General features: G+C 50.9%; 1 protein-coding gene and 1 long non-coding RNA gene across 8 annotated transcripts; one reads left to right on the top strand and one right to left on the bottom strand.

Moving 5' to 3' along the window:
• Positions 1 to 13: 13 nt before the first annotated feature.
• LZTS3 (leucine zipper tumor suppressor family member 3) lies at positions 14 to 9,786 on the bottom strand. 7 transcript variants are annotated; one of them, XM_046678708.1, is made up of 5 exons: positions 9,645 to 9,786; positions 5,106 to 5,268; positions 4,068 to 4,544; positions 2,878 to 3,741; positions 14 to 2,553 (listed from the first exon to the last, which is right to left on the bottom strand). In XM_046678708.1, the coding sequence occupies exons 2-5, from the start codon at positions 5,175 to 5,177 to the stop codon at positions 1,855 to 1,857; spliced, it is 2,112 nt and encodes a 703-aa protein (XP_046534664.1). In that variant the 5' UTR covers positions 5,178 to 5,268; positions 9,645 to 9,786; the 3' UTR covers positions 14 to 1,854. The 7 variants fall into 7 exon arrangements, with proteins under 7 accessions (XP_046534664.1, XP_046534669.1, XP_046534665.1 ...); XM_046678713.1 differs by lacking the exon at positions 5,106 to 5,268 and having other exon boundaries at positions 9,645 to 9,748; XM_046678709.1 differs by lacking the exons at positions 5,106 to 5,268; positions 9,645 to 9,786 and adding an exon at positions 5,298 to 6,506.
• A 61-nt stretch (positions 9,787 to 9,847) lies between these two features.
• On the top strand, positions 9,848 to 12,057 carry LOC124248543 (uncharacterized). Its single transcript, XR_006891066.1, has 3 exons — positions 9,848 to 10,481; positions 11,210 to 11,281; positions 11,954 to 12,057. It is a non-coding gene; the product is annotated as an uncharacterized LOC124248543 (long non-coding RNA).
• The last annotated feature ends 9,880 nt before the right edge of the window (positions 12,058 to 21,937 follow it).

Raw genomic sequence — 21,937 nt, 5'->3', positions numbered from 1 at the left:
AATGCCACACAAGAGGCTTTCTCCATTTTATTTCTTTGGGAAAAGAAAATGAAGTCTAGTCTTTCCATCACATATGGTAGAGATATATATTTATATATATTTATATATAATTTCTTTTGTGGTTGGAAGTCCCAAAGCTGTCTGTTAATATTTTTCTTCTATCTTTTTTCGTACTAATGCCTTCTCTTCCCCCCACCCCTCTGGCCCAGGTTCTGGGGCAGGTGCAGTGAGGGGTGAGTGGAATGGGCAGTGATTGCCAGGATGGCCCCTCACTCAGCTCAGAGATCTGGTGAGGGCCACAGGGAAGGGGCTGTGCAGAAGGATAGAGGCCGCACAGACAGGCACTCCTGTTTTTGTGGGGGATGCACAGCTCATTAAACAGTCACCAGTCATGGGAGGAGGCTGGTCAGGGATTGGGGGACGTGCTCACAGTAGTTGTCAGCTCTCTCCACCCTGCCCTCCAGACCCAGTCTTGGGGGAGGGAGGAAGAGCGTGAAAGAGAAATACCAGGGTTGAGGGCCAACCCTCCTCCAATTGTTATTGCTGGTGAATTAGAAATTTGCCTTTCCCTTCCTATTGCGGGAAGATGGACTCTGAGAGGGCCCCCAGAGGAGGAAGGAAGTGACATTGGCTGTCCCAACCCCCACTGATGGCCATGCCAGGCCTACCCTTGGCAAACACCAGGCTACCTCAGGGCCCTGGGAACCCAGGGGTCAGTGTTCCCCTCAGGGCAGCCTTGTTCTTCACGGGCAATCACAACCACCCCCCACCCCCCCAAAACAAGGGCCTCAGGCTCAGGCTTGGACCCAGTGGAGCTTGGAAGTGGGCAGTGCACCAAAGATCAAGCAGAAGTTTCTACTGGAAGAAAAGGTAAGGTTTAGGGGAAGAGGCAGCCTGGGACAATGATGTTTGGAGCATGAAAGGAGGCTGGGGGAATTGAGTCGGGGAAGACACAGGAAGACATCACAGACACTCATATAACCTCCGAAACTGGGTGAGGGGAGTGCCTGAGAGGCAGGTAGCACTTAATAGCTGTAGTTAGAGCCGGAGAGTGGCCCTAGGTGAGGGGTCAACCAAGCAGATGGGGCTGTCGCCCTGTGGATCCTGGCTAGAAGGGTGAGGGTAGAGCTAGGAAGCTTCCAGGTGACCCTTCCCAAGAACAGGAGGGCAGAACTTTCCTGGGCAGAGCCTCCAGCCCCAGCCCTTCCCTCCCCCAACACATACATATGGACCCATACTCAGGACCAGGCTAGGCTCTGAGGCCTGAGCCCGAGAGACCTTGCAGGGAGGGGCTGGGAAGGTAGCCCTCTCAACCACAGACAGGCCATCTGCTCTCACTTGTCCTGCCAATCTGCCCAGGGAGGGAGACTAGTGCAGGAAGGAGAGAGGCCAGGAACCCAAGGTCTGTCAGCTTCAGCAGACCCCATGCAGGCCCCCTCAGGCTACATGGCCTAGGATGTGAGCACAGAGAGCATCACTGGACACAGGGTGGCCAACAGTAGCAGCCCAAACCCACTGAGGGGTGGGGGCACCTCACAGCACTGCAGGCCTGCTGCCTCCATCTCCAATGAGGGAGGGCCAAGAAAGGGAGCATGGGCTCCCCTGCTGCCGGAGCCCCTCATCCCCACTCACTCTGCCCTCCCTCCATTCCCTCTTTGGGAAGAGGGTTCGAGTGGGCTGCCCAAAGGGGCAGTGGTAGAGCTGGGAGGGACCTGGTCACAGCTGCTTTGAGAACCTCTTTGGTCTGGGGATATGGTAGGAGATGTGGGGAAGAGAGATGGCAGGGAGGGGGATATTGGGGACTCTGGCCTTTGACAGGGAATTTGTCAAAAGGCCACATGCCCAGCTAGGGGATCAGATTTCTGTGGACTCGATGCGTTCGAGGCGGGAGGGGGTCCAGGCTTTCTTCTCCTCGCCATGTTGCGGGGTTGGTGTGCTGGCACCTCCGGCAGCCCCACGCTCTCGCAGCCGCCGCTCCAGCTGCTGGTTGCGCTGGTACATCTCCACATAACTAAGCTGCAGCTGCTTCTGGTACTCGATGACCTTCTCCTTCTCCTCCAGCCAAACGCGGCGCTCCTCTGCGAAGCTGGCACCCTGGCGCTCCCGGGCTCGCCGCTCAGCGGCCAGCTCAGCCTGCAGCCGCCCCACCTCCCGCCGCAGGGCCCGCGTCCCACTCTCTCCCCCAGCATCCACCTCCCCATCCAAGGAAACCAGGGAGGCAGCAGCAGCCACCCCGGCCTGACGGCGCATCTTGGCTTCGTCGCTCTCGCAGGTGGCCAGCGCATCCTGTGACTCGGCCGGGTCCACAGGGGTCAGTGCTGGCTTGAGGCAGGCCGCGGGCAGCTCGCCCTCCCCCAGCTCCAGGCTGGCCTGTTTGCTGCTGAAGGAGTCCCTCAGGCTGAGCAGCTGCTCCTCCTTCTCGCGCAGCGAGGCCCGGCCCTCCCGCAGCTGCGAGCGCAGCCCCACTATCTCACTCAACTTCTGGGACACGTCCGCCTGCGAGTCCTTCAGCTGCTGCTTCAGGAGGGAAATCTCTCCAGCCTTCTGGCACACCTGGGCGGGATCAGGTGAGAGAAGAAGCCAGGGTGAAGGCAGAGCTCGCTCACCCCACCCCAACCCCCAGGGCTCATGGGCGGCTCCTTGTCAGACTGGGCAGAAATGACACGGGGCACCCTCCTCAGACTCAGGACAGACACGGCTGATCTCCACGGCCCAGGGACAGCTCTGGTCCTCAGACATTCCTAATCAATTTCGCACTGCCCCCCCCCCCCCCCCTTCACTCCTCTTGTGATAGTGGTGGGCTACTCCTCTGGGTTTCTCCAGAGGGATGGAAGGAAGGGGATACCAAGGGAGAAGGTCCAAGCCCCCAGCCCGCACCTCCCACTTAGTTTCCTCCATCCGGGGCAGAAAGTCAGCCTGTTCCTTCTGACAGGCCGCCACCTTGTCCTCAAGCTCTTCCCGTTGCCGCATCAGCCGGGCTGCCTCCTCCTGCAGCTGCTTCTTGTCCTGCTGCAGCCGCAGCACCTGCAACTGTAGGCCCTGCTGGGCACGCTGGGCACGGCGGGCCACCTGCTGCAGCTTCCCGCTGCAGCCCTGCCGCAGCTCGGCCAGCTCGCGCTCCCATGCCTTCTGTCGCTCCTCCAGCACCTGGGCCACCGCCGCCTCACTCTGCTCCAGGCTACGCCGCAGAGCTGCCACCTCCTGCTCCTTCTCCCACAGCCGCTCCTCTAGCTCCTGGATCAGAGCACTGGGCGAGGGTGGTGAGCAGGCTGCAAATGGCAGGCCTCCACCTCCGCCCTCCCCGGATCCCAGGTGGCCTGGCCGCCCCATGGATGAGGATGACCCACTCTTACTGGAGGCCCGCCCACTGTCAGACGTTGCCAGGTCTTGGTAGCCCGACCCACCACCGCTACTGCTGCCGCTGCCACCACCATAGCTGGCAGTGCCAATGCGGTTGATGTGGCTGGTGGAGGCACTGAGAGGCGCCAGGTGCTGGCTATAGCTGGAGCTGTAGGTGGGCAGACTTGTGAGTGAGTTCCGGCCTGAGTCTGAGAGGCCGCCCCCACCCCCACCTGCTGGAGTCATGGTCCGAGACTTGTCCAGCCCACCCTTGAGACCACCAGGGCCCTGTCGTCCCTCAGGGGTCCCATTGGTCTGTGGGGGGCACAAGTTCTGCATGGAGTGGAAGTTCTTAGGTACAACGGGCTTGAAGGCTGAAGGCCGAACTAGCGGCTCTGAGCACTGTGTAAAAGGAAGGAAGGGGGAGTGGGCATCAGGATGGGCCTTAGCCTCGGCCCCAGCCTTTCCGTCTGGCCAAGACTTATTCAGCAACCCCCCCCCATTAGATATCCATCCTGGGAGTCCCTCCCAGCTGAGTGTCCACCTCATGCCCCCTCCATACCAGGTCTCTGCCCTAGACCCACCAGGTAGACTTGGCCCCAAGGCCCCACCCCATGGCTCCCCAGCCCAGCCTCCATCCTGGCCCCTACAACCCAACTTCCAAGAAGACCCACTTCACCCTCCTCTCTGGGCTGCTTCCCATCCCCATAAAAGGCCTGGGGACTGACCTGGTCTAGCTTGCCAGAGGTGGCCAGGAGCTTAGGTGGATGGCTGGGCTCACGATACTGTGGTGGGGCCTTGTCACTGCCGCCGCTGCTGCTGCTGCCACCACTGCTGCCCACCACATTGCCACAGACATCTGTGTGGTCACTGCCCCGCAGCTCGCCATTGAGGTAGAGGGAGTTGGCGAGAGCCTTGTCTTCTGAGGGGTAGCGGCCTGGCCTCTCCCTGCTGGCCCCACTGCCGCTGCCTCGGGGGCCAGGGAAACTGCCCTGGCTGCCCCCACCCCCTGTGCGGGTGCCCACGCTCTTCATGGCAAACTCCTGGGCATGGGCCACCCCACTGCCCACAGTGCCCATGGCCAGGCGAGGGTCCGGGGGTCCGAGCTCAGAGGGCCGCGGGGCAAAGGCCAGGAGGGGATCCCGCCCTGGGTCAGCGCGCACAGGCAGTGTTTCCAGCTTCGCCATGACTAAACCAGGAGGGCACTGTGGGCACAAGGTGGGAAGGCAGAAATAGGTCAGTCCCACCCCCCACCCCCCAGCCAAGTCTGCCCCAGCACCACTTGCACCTTGCCCCTTAGTGTCCCCTTCCCTACAATGGGTACAAGAGTTCCCAGACACCCAAGGTGAAGGAATGGGGCTGGGGTAAGAGTGATAACTTGGTAATGGGGGCTGCCTGTTGCCCACCCGACAAAGCCCAACCCAGGGCACCATGCACATACCCTCCTGGCTTTGCTCAGCTCAGCATTCCACGCCTCAAGCCCACCTACTCCATGAGCCTCAATTCTTCACTACAGCCCCCAGAATTTAGGCGTTCTTTACCCAGGGTCTGGGCCTGGATATCCCAACCTTATGGGCTGAGGAGATGGGATTGGAAGGAGACAGCAATACCTGAATCCAGTAGGGAACCTCAGATGTAAAGGGAAGGAGAGAAACCCACCCCTATCCAAAAACTGTGGGCGGGGGTCCTTCCCGGCCCCTAACCTAGAGCGTTGCAGTCAAGGGCAGAAGTGGAGGCTCACTACCAGCGCAGGCTCCTCTCCTTGCCTTTCCAAGGGGGTGGGGGGCCGACGGGTTCTCAAGCCTGGGACCCTCCTCGGCCCGGTCTGCAGGGGCCATGTGCCTCACTCTCGCAGTCGGGGCTCGGCCCGAACCAGTTGCGCGACTTTGGACGGGCCGACTGGGCCATCCCGGACTGCAGTGTTCTCCTCTGCGAAATGGGAGGAACGAAGGACCTACCTCGCCGAGCTGCCGCATGCCAGGAGCCCCGAGGCGGCGGGCGCGGGAGGGGACGGGGGTCTCGGTGGCGGTACGCGGGAACTGCCGCGGCTGCGCGCCTCTGGGTCGCCAGAGGGCGCCACCACGGACACGCCCCGCCCCCCGTGGACGGCCGGGGACCGCGGCGGCAGTGCGGGGCACGGGGGCCCCCCGGAGGTCTTCCCAACTCGGCCGCACGGGGAACTGGCACGAGAGGGCCCCCTCCCCACGGTCAGGCCCTAGGCAGAGGCCCCCAGGCTAGCCGAGGCCAGGGCAGAGGCCGCAGGGCCGCCGGCCGTGCCTCCCTCCGGGCTGGCGTTCCCATAGGTGGGCGGGGGCGGGGCGGGGCCTCCGCGCTCCGCGGCGCCCGGGCTGCTTCGGCACCCGCCGAACCCCTCTAAGAATTCACTGCCACCGGGAAGACTTCCTGGATTCCGCCCCTTCCTCGCTCTCTGTGGACCTTGACCCTGCTCAGTTCACCGCGAATTCCTCCGAGCCCTCTGTGGGAGTGCGCCCCATCCCCTAAGGCCGGCCCACAGGAGCCGGGGGAGCAGGGCCTCGGGTTACCTGTACTCAGGGAGGCCCCGCTTCCTGGTTCCTTTGTCTCAAGTCCGCACCTGGGAACACCTGCCCCAGAGAGCTGCATAATCCAGCTGGGCAGAGGCACCAGGTGCCTGCCGCGGGTGTAGATGCTCAAATGCGTGTATCAGAGATGGCAGGGGGCGCCCTTCAGGCCTTTACCCCCTACTCCCATCAGAAACCAGGCAGATAGCCCTCCTCATTCGAGGTGAAGGGGTCCAGGTGGCACCCCACAGCCCCTTGAGTGCTCTTCGGACTGTCTTCTACCCAGATGCCCACTTCTAATGCTGTGTCTTTCCTATCAGGCCCCAGACCAGTGGAGCCTGACAAAATTCTTGCCCTCCAGGAATCTTCTAGCCACCACACCTGGAGTTAAAGCCCTAGGTGGTTGGAAAGTTCACCACTAAGCCAGTCCCCACTGCCTTTGTAAAATTTCATTCTCTTGGTGTCTGCCCCCCACAGGTGCGGAGAGCTGCACTTTACCACCTTCCTCCCTCAGCCAGTTTGTCCCCACAGGCAGGGCTGAGACTAGGGTGAGGCAAGAGAGGCACCGAGGGTGCAGTTTAAGTGCAGGATCAGCAAGTGCAGGTCCCTGAGAGTGAGTGCCTCCTTCCACTTGGGGTCCTCATGCCTCACCCTGGTCCCCACTCTGCAACATATTCCAGCCCGGCTAGCCCTCAGCCCAGAAATCTCCATCCATCCACCCTAAGCATAACCCCCTTCTTTTGCTATCTGAATGCAGTGTAGGGAGCAGCTTAGGATTAGGAGGATGGAAGCTGAGTGGCCTGAGGCTTGGAACCAGTAGGAAGGCCTGGGCAGGGTTTGGGAGGAACAACTGACAAAACTTCATAGAGATGGGGCTTAGGGGGTGGGGGCAAGAGAGGAATCCAGGCTAGGGTGCCAGTTTGGGTGTGACACCCTTAACGTGACAGGGGGAGAATGTTTGGGGAATTAGGTGCTTTGCGGAAGACCAGAGAAAGCTCTCTCTCACATATGGATGGAAAGAGAGACTGGGATCACCAGCATTCAAGGGTGGTGTGGGTGGGGCCCAGCATCGAGCTAGGGTGGCAGAGCCCCAGAAGCCTGGGATGCAGTGTGGGAGCAGGAAGAATGGAGCAGGCCCTGCTGACCAAGATGAGGGGCTTCAAGAATGTGGGAGCAGCTCCCTCCCTAAAAAAAGGCCTGGCAAAACTGGGATTGGAGAGTGTGCCCTGGATTTGGCAGGTGGAAACATCACTGGCATCTATGAGAGAATGGTTTCAGAAAAGTGGCACAAGGCAAAGCCAGACTACAGGAGTAGAGAGGTCTGGAGGGAAAGATGGGAGAATTCCCTGCTAAGAGAGAAGGCCAAAGAAAGCTATAATTTAAGGTGGTTTGGGATCCAAGGGCACTTTTCTAATTTTAAAATTAAGCATGGTATAAACTTGAGTGTGTTGATATGCCAAAGGAAAGTGCCCAAAGTGAGATTAGAGATCTAGGCATGGGGACTATGCCAGAGGCCTGGATGTGGGCAGGAGCAAACCTCAGAAGTGAGCATGTTCGTTGTGAGAGTGACAGGGATAATGTTTGGGAAGGTGCTTTGTAAACTGTAAAGTGCAGTACTGCCTTCTCTGAGATCCAGGAAAGGAGAATTTGACCATAGGTTGGGGCTGATCATATGCTACTCTACCCCACCGTTCCCTTGGAGTGTGTATGGTCCCAGCCAGGCTCTGATGCCCAGAATCCTGGATGAAAATGATGTCCCAAGACTGTCTTCTGAGCCTCCTCTCCCTGTGCTCTACCTGGGGAATCCTTGACTGCCAACCCACAGCAGCTCTCCCTGGAGCCTTGCTCCCCAAAGAGCTTCTTGCCATAATTCTAACATGTCACAGTCAATCCCATGCAAGCGTTCCCTGCCCCTTGCCTTTCTCAAGCTTGGGCTGCTGCAGATTCTTTCCTCAAAAGCCAGGCAAGGAGCTGGCAGGACAAGGAGGGGCATATGTCTCCCTGGCAGGCAGAAACTGAGCCCAGGGGAAGGGTTTGAGCCTCTTCTATGGGTCAGAGACCTGAACTGGCCCAGTTTACTGAGTGTGGTCTGCAAAGGTAGCCTCATGGCATCAGCTCAACAACCTGGAATGACAGCCTGTTGCCTGACTCTGCCTCTATCTCTGTCCCTCAGTGTCTGGGACATTACACAGAGTATAAGCAGTCACAAAGGGGCAAAATGGACTCTACCTGGGGGTTCCAGGGGCAGATCCCTCCAACCCACAGTGACTACCCAGCCCCTCCCTACCTGTGTCCCTCCCAAAGCTGGGAACACTCCACCCTTCTGTTGGGGTCTCAGAGGTCCCAAGCTCAGCCCATTCACCCCCTGAAGATCTCAGCAGCCCCTCCTGCCAGCACCCTTACTGGGTACTCTTCACTGGCCTTTCTTCCGCTGCACTCCCTCCCCTGTGCAGCTGCCAGGGGACTCTTTCTAAAGGGCAAAGGCAGTCTTGTCCCTGCTCTGCCCAAATTCTTCCATGAGCAGTGCCAAGTGCAGTAGACAGAGTTCTGGAGGCATCAGCTCCAAGTGTAAATCCCAGCTCAGCTGATTAGGGGTGGAACCGCATGCAGGTTATTTCACCTCGGGTTCTCACATCTACCTTACAGGAATCTTAAGAAGTAAATGTATTATGGGTAAAACCCGTGGCATTCCTCCCAGCCCCCAGAACCAGAGCAGAGCTTGCAGCTGCTCTAAGGCCTCTCCTGCTGCCCATCCTATTTCCCCCAACCTGAGCCTCTCTCCACTCCACACAAAATCTCTTCCCATCTCTCTGTGCCCATCCTGCATCCTTCAAGGACCAATCTACATGCTGCCTCCCAGGACAGCATCCCTGATCTCCTCTAGTGGGGAGGGGTCTTGGAGCATTTGGCTCAGGCTACTCCATGGAGATTTCACTCTGAGGTTTCCCCGGAGCTGGCCTGTGGATGCCCCGGTGGCACAGATGGCAGAGTCCTGGGGTCTCTTGGCCTGACACTGAGGAGATGCAGAGGGAATGCGTGTGGGAATGCTAGTTATGAGCAAGGCAAAGAGGCAATGAATCCGGACAGGAAAATCAGGAAGGGCTTCCTGGAAGAAGGACTTTTGGAGAAAAGGGATTAGGGGCACTGGAGGGCCTTTGGGGGTGCAGAGGTCTCCAGAACTTCTTGGTTGGGATGTGTGAGGGGAGATCCATCTTCCCTTGGCGACAAAGGGGTAAGGGGCCTATCCCCTAGCTTCTGGCTCTGATGAAGCCCGTGTTTCAGGACTGAGGGGGCTGACAGCGCCCCCCCTTCCCCCAGCACACACACGCGCGCACACACGCGCCTCCGCGCGGGGGGGTGGGGGTGTTCGCCATTCACCAGCAACCCATTGCCCGCAGCGCCAAGAGATAGAGACCCCGGCCACAGGCCGCCCCGAGGAGGTGCCCGGGGGTCTCTGCGGTGGAGGAAATCCCACCGCACCTCCCCGTGCTCCCTACCAACGCGTGTGGCCCCGGGGGGCGGGGCGCAGAGGGAAGAGGTGACATAATCCGGGCCGCACCCCCTCCGGCCGCCACCTCCCCCCAGGCTCCGCGAAACATCCATGACATCATCCGCCTCATCTCCACTCTCCTCCCCTTTGGGACCCCAGCAGCGGGACGCGCCCCCTCCCCAGCTCCAGGTCTGGCTGGACAAGCCTCGCAGTGCAGCGAGGACGGCGACAGGTCGGAGCTGGGAGGGGCGCCACGGTGGGCCTGCCTCACTTACTCGCTGCCTCAGGGTCCAGCGCGGGGTCTTCGGCGAGGGCGCCACCGGCCCGGCTAGCTGGCGCAGCCCGAAGCCCGCCCGGCGGGGCGCGCGGCGCGGGCCCGGCTCCGCTCCGCGCCCCTCCCGCTCCCCGCCCGGGCCCCGCCTACCCGCGGCTGCGGCAAACGAGGGCCCGCCCTCCGGCCACGCCCCCCAGAGCCGCCAATCCCCGGGCTGGGGCGGGGCGCAGTGCCTTAACCCCTTCGTGTCTGCGTCCCGGCCCCCGCGTGGGACCCCTCTGTCCCACCCACTCCAGGGGGCAGTGAGCCTGCCCCGAGCCTTTCTGCTCTTCGTCTGTTACTCCCCAAGCCCTTGGGCTCAGCCCCTAGTCTCTCCTTTCCAATGAAACCAGTGGGACCGCGCCCTCCGCCACATCTTTGGCGACCGAGAGGAGCCCCTCTCGCTTGGGGAAGGGTCTCCGGACGCTGAGCCCCGAGCCCCATTCGTCTCCCGCTGTTGCTCTTCCGGACGCGGCCTCCCAGCGGATGCTGTGAGACCCTGCAAGTCTGCACGCTGGGGGCGGGGCGAGCCGTCGCGAGTGGATCTGACACTGCCGAGCGAAGACCGCCCGGGCGCAGGGACCGCAGCCGCGCGTGTGGGAGACTTCGAGTGGCCGTGACTCCGCTCGTCAGGAAACGCAGCGGGTTTGAAACTTGTTGCTTGCGGAGGGTCGCCGTCCTCGGGAAAGGGCGGACGACGAGGAAAAAGACATTACAATCCAGCAGGGTTTGAGTGCTTTCACCCTGTGCCCCGCACCTGACACGAGGCCCGGCCCGGGCCCGCACGCTGCATCCGGGGGTGAGAGGGAGGGAGAGGGGCGACCTGGAGCACCAGCTCCGCACGCGCGTGCCGCGTTCTGTGCCGCGAGTGCTTATTTCGCCCCGGGTGGCCGGGGAGGACTGCCGGGAGGAAGTCAGCCGGGAACTGAGGCTTTAGCCTTGAATAGGGTCGGGAAGAAAGCCAGGCCTAGGGTTAGGCATTAGCAAAAGCCTAGAGCCACAAAGGGCTTGTCCTAAAAGCTGGAGTGCCTCCACTTTGGCTGGGATTGCACCCATTATATCTCAGCTGTTATAGCTGATTTGTTTGGTCATCGATCATCCTATTTTATAGTTTTTATTCCTTGCTATTTTCTGAACTTTTCCATATTTGCTTTTATCTTCTATAGTGATTTGCAAGGCAGAAAGCCTGTTTTTAATTCTCCTGGTGATTGCCTTTAAGTTTATCGAATAAAACTACAGTTTACATTTCACAAATTATTAAAATGACAAGTCATTCGTTTTTATACTCCTCTTTACATAAAGAGAAACTTAACGTGTCTTTCCATCTCCTGGCCTACTGTCCTCACACCTACTTTTTTTTTCTGCTTAATCCAGGATGAGAGATCCAGCTTTTGTTTACATTCTTTTTTTTAAGCCACAAAATCCTCTTTTGCAATAATTGTTTTTGGCTTTTGCCAACCCTTTGTTTAATTGGTATCACTGTCACTGCCAGTTTTTTATGCTCTAATTTTTCTATTCCTCTTTCAGATCCATCTTTCACTTGACTGGTGGTTTCAGGGAAGACCCTGCATGTAATGTTTTTCTAAGCCTTTACCCTAGGTAGGTAAGAAGGCCTTTCTACTATCTTTGCACACAAATGGTGGCTTGACTGTTACAGAATTCTTGAGTCTCAAACTTTTCCCCTCAAGACTCTTGTCCTTATTCCATTGTCTTTTGGCTTTCAAAATGGTATAAGTACACCTGAAACTAATATAATGTTATATGTCAATTATATCTCCAAAAAAACGGTAGCAAAGCTACACTGGTCTGTTTTAGGTAAGCGATTTCCCCGGTGCTTGTTGGGATTTTTCTTTACCCTCAAAAGTCAAACATTTTGCCAGTATAAGTCTCAGTGTGGGACTTTTCCTATTAATTTTCCAGAAATAAAAGAGATCTTCTTTTCAGCTTAAAAAAAGTTTTCTTCTAATTTGTTTCTGTCCATTCTGTGAACAGATTGTTTTGGGGTTTTTCCTCCCCTAAAATTATCACATTGATCATCACTGTCAATGAGATCTCTGTCCTTTTTCTCTGTCTCCTGGGAGAGTATCTCAAGTTTTTCTTCACCATCATGGATTTAATTTTCTTCTGAGTCAAGGGTACTCTTTGTTTTCTCCAGTAAGATATTTAATTCTGCTTGTTTATTTTCCCTTCATTTCAGCCAATTTCCACCCCACCTTTGTTTTGATCTCAGTTTAATCTCTCTTTATGGTTCTGTGTTCCTATTTCTTACAGAATGTGGTTTTGCATCTGAAGAACACCAAGAAAATAAGAGAATACTACATCTGACTCTTTTTTTTTTTTAAGAAAGGCTTTTTAAAATTTTTATTCTTTTTATTTTTTAAGATTGGCACCTGAGCTAACAACGGTTGCCAATCTTTTTTTTTTTTTTTCTCTGCTTTATCTCCCCAAATCCCCCCGGTACCTAGTTGTATATCTTAGTTGCAGGTCCTTCTAGTTGTGGCATGTGGGACGCCACCTCAATGTGACCTGATGAGCGGTGTCGTGTCCATGCCCAGGATTCAAACCGGCGAAACCCCAGGCCACCCCAGCGGAGTGCGCGAACTTAACCACTCAGCCACGGGGTCGGCCCAAGAAAGACTTTTTTAAAAAAAAATATGTTTTTCTTCTTCTTCTTCTCCCCAAAGCCCCCCAGTACATAGTTGTATATTCTAGTTGTAGGTCCTTTTGGTTCTCCTATGTGGGATGCTGCCTTAACATGGTTTGATGAGCAATGCCATGTCTGCGCCAGGATCCGAACCAGCAAAACCCTGAGCCACCGAAGTGGAGGGCAAGAACTTAACCACTGGGCCATGGGGCCAGCCCCCTGACTCTGTTCTAATGCATATGAAAACGTTGATAAAGTGGACTATTTTCTGGGAAATAACATTATAAAATAAGAAAGATCTTGAAAACCTTATCCAAGAAATATGTCCCAAAAAGGCTCTGGGCTCAGATGGTTTAATGGAAGAATTCTCTCAAACTTTCTGTGAACAGATAATCCTGGCCCTGTAAATCACATTAGAGCCCAGAAAAGTTAGAATGCTGTTTCATGTTATGAAGCCACAATTCCCCTTAAATAACACTATTTCCCAATAAAGATAGCATAGAAGGAACTGCAAACCAATCATATTTATAAGTTCAGGGGGGAAAACATTCCTAAATGCAACTCAAGGAAATAAAATTAAATATTAGTGTATATGAAATTAATAATCCATGAGTTTGTTAAATGAAAAAAAAATCATAATAGATGCCAAAAAGTCATTCAAAAATCAATACCCAAAAAGAACTCTCATAATTCACTAGGAATAGTTGAAATCAAGATGCAATATTTTATGCTACCTTGACATCTGGTAAAATTAAGAGGGCCTTGGGGCTGGCCCCGTGGCTGAGTGGTTAAGTTCCCGCACTCCGATGCAGGTGGCCCAGTGTTTTGTTGGTTCGAATCCTGGGCGCAGACATGACACTGCTCATCAAACCACGCTGAGGCGGCGTCCCACGTGCCACAACTAGAAGGACCCACAACGAAGAATATACAACTATGTACCGGGGGGGCTTTGGGGAGAAAAAGGAAAAAATAAAATCTTTAAAAAAAAAAAAATTAAGAGGGCCTCGAATGGCCTCACTAAAAGTTGCCCTGGCCAAACAATTCTCCTTATCAAGTGGACAGACCAGGTGCAGTTCTGCTTATCTCTGAGCAGCAGGTTTCAGTTCTCTGCCAGTCCAAGGAATTATTCAGACAAGCCAATCACATCCCCTGCAGGAACCAGGGGCACACCTCACCCTCTTGCTGCTACAAAGCCTGCCCCCCACCCCACCCCCAGCCTCAGGTTGTTCACTATATTCCCGAGTGCAACACCTGTGTGGCCCTGAATGGTTTGTGGTGTCCTCCTCCCCTGGCCTGTGAGTATATGTAACTAATAAACTGCTGTCAATCTCACCTGTCCAGTGTCAGGTATTGTATTTGGCCATCCCCATAACCCATAACCCTAGGGTGGGAATCCCTCACCAATGGGGTAAAGAGGAAGTGATTGAAACAAGAGTCTATCATCTCAACAAAGCTGAGAAAATAAAGAGACTATCAGACTGACAAAAATTAAAGAGACTGAGGATATGCCATGTCGATGAGGCTGTAGAGAAATAGGAACTCGCATAATGTTTTTGAGAATATAAAATTGGTACAACCCTTTGGGAGGACAACTGGGTAATATATAAAAATGTGCAATGTATGTATCTTTGGACCCAGCAATTCCATTTCTAGGAAGAAATGCCATCACAAGTAATATGATACATGTACAAAGATAGTCACTGATGTACTGATTGTAATAGCAAAAAAAGAAAAATTTAAACCCAAATACATCAATCTATTAATAGAATGATTAAATGAATCACAATGTGTCCAATGCAAGGTAACAATAGAAAGCTATTTAAAAGAATGACATGGATAGCTATGTATTAACTTGGAAAGATGACTATATTAAGTAAAAAAGCAAGTGGCAGAATCACTATGTACACATACTATACTCTAATCTTTCTATTATTTTTAAAAGGATATATATGTGCATGCATAGAAAAGTCTGGAAAGATACACATCAAACTATTAACAGTGGCTACCTTGAGATGGTGGGATTGCAAGGGGTATGGCAGAAAAGAGGACTCTAGATTCTGTAATGTAGGCATTTTTTACAATAAGCATGTATTACTTTTGTGAAAAAAAATTAAAAGATAAAGAAGTTTGCTTGGAAGAATAAACAGGTGAGTAAACTCTGAAAATGTAGATACAACAGACTATTTGTTCAAAAATCCCTGCCCCAATGGAGTTTGCATTCTATTGAGAGACGGTAGTAAAACATATAGTGGATTAGAAAGTGCTAAGTACTAAGGAGAAGTTGAGATTGCAGGGGGATCCCAATTCTAGATACGGTGGAAGGACTTGCTGAGGAAGTGACATTCAAGTTGAAGACTTGGAGGGGAGGGAGCAAGCCAAGAGTAAATCTGGAGGTTTCTAGGATGCAATCATTTTATCTAATAAAATTAGCTCTTTTTCAATATTTTCTTTTTTTTGTCAAACTAGCTACAGCTTCCAAACAGAAATAGCTACTTAAACTTATTTTAATTACAGTTTTTAATAAGATCAATAACTTCAAAAGGAATTAACTTTGTTAAAGATCTACTTCTTTCAGTGGCACTAGTCCTAGACTAGTTTGACGGCCAAGTTCTACCCAATCTATAAAGCGATCACTCTAAGTCATAGCAAAAGATGAAACGCTCCCAAATCCATTTTATAAAGGTAGAATAATCTTAATGCCAAAATCTGACAAATGATATAAAAGAAGAAAATTGTGATTAATCATCTGTCTTCCCCACTAGCTTGTAGCATCTATGTGGATAGGATCCTTTTTTAAACTTCCATATCCCCATCTTAATACTTTGGTAGGCACAATAATGGCCCCCCAAAGATGTCCCAGTCCTAATCTCCAGAACCTGTGACTATGTTAGGTTACATGGCAGAGGAGAATTAAGGCTGTAGATAGTATTAAGATTTCTAATCAGCTAACCTTAAAATAGGGAGATTATCCTGGATTATCTAGGTAGGCATGATGTAATCACCAGGGACCTTAAAAGTGGAAGAGGAAGATAGAAGACAGTGAGGGGAAGATGTGATTATGGAAGAACGGTTACACAGATGCAACTGTAGCTGGCTTTACAGATGGAGGAAAGGGGCCAAGAGCCAAGAAATGTGGGTGGCCACTCAAAGATGAAAAAGAACCTCCAAAAGGAACACAGCCTTACCTTGATTTTAGCCCAGTAAGACCTGTGTTGGACTTCTAACCTACAGAACTGTAAGATAAATTTGTGTTGGTTTACGCCACTAAGTTTGTGGTCATTTGTTTCAGCAGCAATGGGAAACTAATGCAAGCGAATAACAGACACTCAACATTCATTTGCTGAATGATGAATGAAATCACAAAAACCTTGGGTCTATAGATAAATGGGTAAAAGATAGAAATACATTATTTACAGAATACAAATGGCCAATAAGCAGTTGAAAACTTCTTCAGCCCTGCTGATACTGAAGAGATGCAAATCAAAATCAAATCAGCAGGCTATTGTGATCCTTTGGGGTCCTACCCACCAAGTCACCCAGAAGAGAACTCTTCTCTGGGATGACTGGACAATCCCAGTGACCTCCAAACACCAAATGGGGGCAGACCAAACGGCACTTTAATCCATGCTCAAGTTTGGATGTTTGTACCAAAGCTTTTTACAGCTGTGTTTGCTTTATGAGGAAATAAAAACTCTGGAATTGGGCCAAAAATTCCTGAGAATGACCAGTAAAGGTCTTAGGAGTTATCTAGACCAATATAAAACTGTAACTGAAACGTTTATGATCCAAGTATGTTGAGGTCTTTTACAAGCTGTTTTATAAACTGATTAGCTGATGTTTACACACACACACACACACACACACACACACACTCGGCCCATGAAAAATAAAAGTTAAAGGAAAAACTACAAAAAATTATTAGACTGTATACTACTACTCTTTACTAATTTCACATTTTACCTAAGAAAAAAGATGGTTTATGCTTTTATGTTCCCCAGGCTCCTTCTTTAACATTTAATTTTTCTTTTCTGTTCTTTATATAATTGATGCTTTATTTATAAGAGACTTATCTGTAGCTGTACAGTGTAAACCTCATTGCAAGATATTTAGAAACAAAGTAAAAAGGAACACAAGTCACCCCCTCACCCACCATCCCAAGTGAGACTTATGTACCCACATCTATTTGTGAAGCATGTTGGCCCTTCTTAAAGCTGCAAGCAGAATAATAATAAGATGATTATTGTATCACAGAAGTTATGGTCATGCCCAAATCTTTAATCAGTTTTATAGAAACATGCAGACTCTAAAAATGTTACCAGATCTGGGGGCCAGCCCAGTGGCCGAGTGGTTGGGTTCGTGCGCTCCGCTGCAGCAGCCCCAGTGTTTCGCCGGTTCAAATCCTGGGCGTGGACATGGCACAGCTCGTCAAGCCATACTGAGGTGGCATCCCACATGCCACAACTAGAAGGACCCACAACTAAGAATATACAACTATGTACCAGGGGGCTTTGGGGAGAAAAGGGAAAAAATAAAATCTTAAAGAAAAAAATGTTACCAGATCTAATTTTTGTAAAAGCTTGGGTAAATTTGTCCAGCAGAAAGGCTTCTTTGTAAACTTTTTATGTTATCATTACAGATAGACACAGTGGTAGCTAAAGAAACTTATTACCTGCCCTTGGGGCCCAAACTTCCCATGTGTTCTTCACTAATGTTTGCCAACTTTTCCTCTCCTAAATTGCTACCGCCTGGCAGAGACAGTAGATGAGATGTGGAAAAAATGAGAATTTGCTGCGGCTGATGGATTACTTGCTCAATAATTTCTCATCTATTCCTATTTGTTACTATGGTCTATTTTGATATGAGGCAACATGCACAAACTAAAAAGGGATCAAGACAACTGCAGAACTAGACATCAAGCACATTTCTACACAGTTACACCGTTCTGTGAACTGTGGAGTTTAGCTAAACAACAAAGTGACTTGACTTACCTCATTGATGAGAAATAGTTAAAGGAAAATAAAACAACAGAGCTATTAAATTTCAGTTACTAAGTTATGATACAGTTGGAACACTGCTAGTTTTAGTTTGGTCTTATTATGATGGATGTGTTTTTTGCGTTATATGTTAGAAATGTAAGTCAAGGGGCCAGCCCCATGGCCGAGTGGTTAAGTTTGTGGGCTCCACTTTGCTGGCCCAGGGTTTTGCCTGTTTGAATCCTGGGCGGGGACATGGCACTGCTCATCAGGCCATGCTGAGGCAGTGTCCCACATGCCACAACTAGAAGGACCCACAACTAAAAATACACAACTATGTACCAGGGGACTTTGGGGAGAAAAAGGAAAATAAAATCTTAAAAAAAAAAAAGAAATGTAAGTCAAATTGTACAATCATGTAAGAAAGTTAAAATGACTAAAAGCAGTCAGAGTAAATTTAGCAGGTTAGAGGCAAAAGGTTACACTTAAGTACGTTTAATGTTACAGTATCAGTATTTCATAAGGTTCCCTGATACATTTTGCTGTAATGAATAATCAAATAATGTATTAGCCAGCCAAAAATTATATATGGTGTCAGAATAAACCAAGTAAAACTATTTTTCAATGTCACTACTATAGTCTACATGGCTTTTGGTACAATTCTGTGACTATCAAGTTAGGTATGATACACAACTCATCACTCAGATACGGATTCTCAGCCCTGTCCTCCATCTAAAGGAACAAGCTCCTTAGGACCCTGTTTTTCAAACTGTAGGTTGCAATCTGTTAGTGGGTTATGGAATCAATTTAGTCACCATCAGCAATGAAACAGAGCAGAGAAGCAAACATCAACATGTATCAAACCACGAGGAGTGGAGGACTACTGTGAAACTTTTGCTTCAGTTATCTGTACGAATGCACACACACATAGAGCGTACTGCGTCTTTAATGTAAAATGGATCTCTTACTAAGAGATACTGTCAGAAAGTTTGAAAAACACAGCCTTAGTGGAATAGTCATCTCCAATATAGGGGTAGGGGCTTGGGACTGGAGGTATCTGGGACATGCACTCGTGAAGGCTTCCAGTCATACTCTGGACCAGCACTACAGGGAAGTGGAGGGTATGGAGGGAGGAAATGATGGAGTAATGACCACTTGTAGGATACAATGTTAGCAAAGAGGGTTTAAGAACTGAGTTACTGATTCAAAATGCTAATTAATTAAACATCCCCCCCTTCACCAAATACAGCCCAAATCTCTGGGCTAAGCATTCATCACCCTTCCCAGCCAGGTCCCAACCTCCCTTTCCACTCTCTCTCTCCTTTGCCCCTGCCTTTCTTCCACCCAACACTCCATGCCCCTCAGTGAACCACAAGCCTTGACGTTCTCCGCACCTGTCCTCCCCTCAGCCTGGAAGGCCTCTCCTTGTGAGCCGCTGGTCCCTTTTTTAAAAATTTATTACGGCATTTGGCCACGCACCTGCTGCTTAGATGACTGGTGGTCTCCCTGTTAGAGTGGTACCACTGCCCTTGCCTCCACTGTGGATGGGGCCATGGTTTCTCATTGTAGCTTCCTGGGGTGCTTAGCATCCTGCCTCTTACTCAGCAGGCTCTCTATAAATGGCGAGTGTTTTTTAAAACACACTTTAGATGTATTTAAATAATTTTTTTGTGTTACAAACATCCAACATGCATGCTGCACTGGTGTCACCGTGGCAGCCTGGGGGAGCCACTGAATTGTGGAGAGAGTGAAGTGACTACTGGTGCCCTCACATGTCCACTTTTTGCAGCCCCTCTTCTGAGGCTTAGCTTGAGCCAAGGATAGAGGAGGCCATCTAGGGCTCATTGTCTTTAAGCTTTTATGGGAAATTTTAAACATGTATAAAAACAGATGAGTATAACCTCCGTGTACCCATTATCTAGTTTTAATAATTTTTCAACTCATGGCCAATTTTGTAAATAACCATTTTTGAAAAGACAAGTTGTATTATACACCTCTCCAACTACAGACTTGTCAATAATAGGCCGTGAAGGTCCATAAAAAACAGGAGTGTGATAGAACCAAACCGAACCAGACCGGACTCTGCAGGGAGCAAGTGGTATTAAAATAGACCTCTTGGGCTGGGCTGTGAAGACAAGGCCTCCAGAACAAGCATATCAGGCATTTTGTAACTTGGGAGTTACAAAAATCAAAACTTATCTGACTGGCTGGAGCCAAGTCTAGAGTTTCTGATGGAGGAGGAAAATCTGACTATGAAAGAGGGGCCACACAATGGGAAAAGGACTCAGATAGGGTCACAGTAAAGTCCTGCTCCCTCACTCTGAATCATCATCTTCCAGTCAGATCTACATCCTCAGGCACCTGAGACAGTCAGCCTCGTGCTCCAGGATAAGCGAAAACTGTACCCTCATGATGAAATAAAAATAGAGCCAGTGAATAAGCAAATGTAAATCCATGGTATTGAAATGTTTATCATCAATTTTAGTATTACATGTACAGATCAGTAATGTAATCATTATGATACTATGTGTGTCTGGTCTAGTTTTTAAGGTGTAAAAGCATGGGGGCTGGCCCTGTGGCCGAGTGGTTAAGTTTGTGTGCTCCGCTTTGGTGGCCCAAGGTTTCGCTGGTTCAGATCCTGGGCACGGACATGGCACTGCTCATCAGGCCATGCTGAGGCGGCGTCCCACATGCCACAACTAGAAGGACCCACAACTAAAAATATATACAACTATGTACCAGGGGGCTTTGGGGAGAAAAAGGAGAAATAAAATCTTAAAAAAAAATAATAAGGTGTAAAAGCATTTAAAATAATTTCATATATTAAATGTGGGACTTTAAATGCTTAGACATATTAAGTAATAAACGTTTAAATGCTCGAAAAATTGCAAGCTGTTAAACTTGTAAGTTTTCATTTATTTGTTGTGAAAGCGGTTTGCACATATTTAGAAAAATGTTAATCACTTACTACCTGAAGAACTGTTCATTTGATAAATCTATTAGTAGCTCGATTACTAAATAATGCGGAAAGGGTCACAGGATTCTCTCACCACACTAAACCGTTGGGACATAAAGAATCTTAGAAGGCTTCTGGGATGTGAGGAAGGAATGTGCCTGTCCCCACTCCTGGGTGGGCAGTGTCTTGAGGGTGGAGTGACGGGACTGTGGCTGAGGAGGGTTGAAGGAAAGGACAGAAGAGACCCGGAGCTGCTGTGTTGCTCTGTGAGAAGCCCCGTCCAGTGTGGAGTTTAATTATTTGCAATGTCATGGCCTGCCTCTCCCCTCCACCCCCACCTCCCTTCACTGGCTCTCAACCTTGGCTGCACACTGGAATCTCCCGATGCTCCCTGAGTCCCATCCCCAGAGACTCTGACTGAACTGTCTGGGGTGCAGCCTGGCACAAGACTGTTGAAAACTCCCCAGGTGATTCTAATGAGCAACCAGGGCTGAGAACACTGTTCCAACTGTAAGCCATCTACTTTTCCCTTTGTAATTTTATGTTTCTATCTCATACTGTGGGTACCTATGTCTGTTTCTTCCCTTTCCTACTAGACTCTGGGCTCCCAGATGACCTTCCAAACAATGCATGCGGCCCTTTCCAGCTCCAGGTGACTCCAAGTGCCCACTGCTGATAGAAGTAGCAGAGTCACACCTTACTTTGAATTTAGGTTCTATAGTTAATGCTTATGGCAACAAATTAGTCAAAACCACACTGGACAACCCCTCAGGAAGGCTCCGCCCCAGAGCCTGATGTCCTGTCTTCCCATCACCATCCACATAGACAGCTTCCTTCTGGGCTGGAACAGAAAGCTGCCTCCTCCACCAGGCACCCGAGGTAGTAGGTGGATTACGCTCAGGGGCCACCTTGCATAAAAAATACACATTTAAGCACATGCCTCACCCTTAGCACAGCAGGATGCTCACACCATGAACAGCCCACAGGAACTAGAGTGACTGACCCTACAGGAGACACACGCCTCCCATCTCTCACCCACTCCCAAGCATATGGTCCTGACATCCACCAGTGGGTGGAATCACCCACACTATTTAAACATTTTGTCAAGGATGTAGAGCTGAATCCATGTGATGCAATGTATGAAGCAATGTGCCTCCACTGTACAATTCTATCCAGCTCAAGCAGGTGCTCCCCTTCCTTCTACCTGCCCCACAAGCAGCTGGCCTAGCCTCTCTCCCCTCCTGACCTCCCTTTCCTCCCTCTTAAAGGCTGCCATTCCCTAGGGCTCTATCCTTGGCACTTTTCCTTAACTATTCTCCCTAAGCGCTCTCAGCCCTCCTTAGGACTCCTGAATCCATACAAAAAACAGCAAGACCTCCCTCCCCCATTAGGGGAGATGTGGCCCAAGAGTTTTTCCACTTTTGCGGTAGCCACAGCAGGGAGAGAGAGAAGGACCTCACCCAGGCCTTGGGGGCTGGGTTTGCAGGGAACATAGGAAGACAGAAAGTGCTCAATATTTTTCTGAGTGAATGAGTGCATGATAAGAATGGAACTTCCATCTGCCTCTAAAGGACCACCCCCCCCCCCCCCCCCCCCCAGATATATTCTCAGGTTCAGATTTCACCTGCTTATCTGGGATCCCAGGCCAGGCCTTCTGCCACACCAAGCCACACCACGCTGAG

The sequence above is a fragment of the Equus quagga genome, chromosome 12, assembly GCF_021613505.1.
Source record: "Equus quagga isolate Etosha38 chromosome 12, UCLA_HA_Equagga_1.0, whole genome shotgun sequence".
NCBI classification, from domain to species: Eukaryota; Metazoa; Chordata; class Mammalia; order Perissodactyla; family Equidae; genus Equus; species Equus quagga.
Note: the sequence above shows the minus strand (reverse complement) of the source record. Positions and strands in the feature narration are given on the sequence as shown.

Coding starts and splice junctions, on each gene's coding strand:
- LZTS3 (XM_046678708.1), bottom strand. CDS start 5,177: ATGGCCCCTGCAGACCGGGCCGAGGAGGGTCCCAGGCTTGAGAACCCG. Junction 4,545..5,105: donor CCCCCCACCCCCTTGGAAAG/GCAAGGAGAGGA, acceptor TTGTGCCCACAG/TGCCCTCCTGGTTTAGTCAT. Junction 2,554..2,877: donor TGGAGGAAACTAAGTGGGAG/GTGCGGGCTGGG, acceptor GATCCCGCCCAG/GTGTGCCAGAAGGCTGGAGA.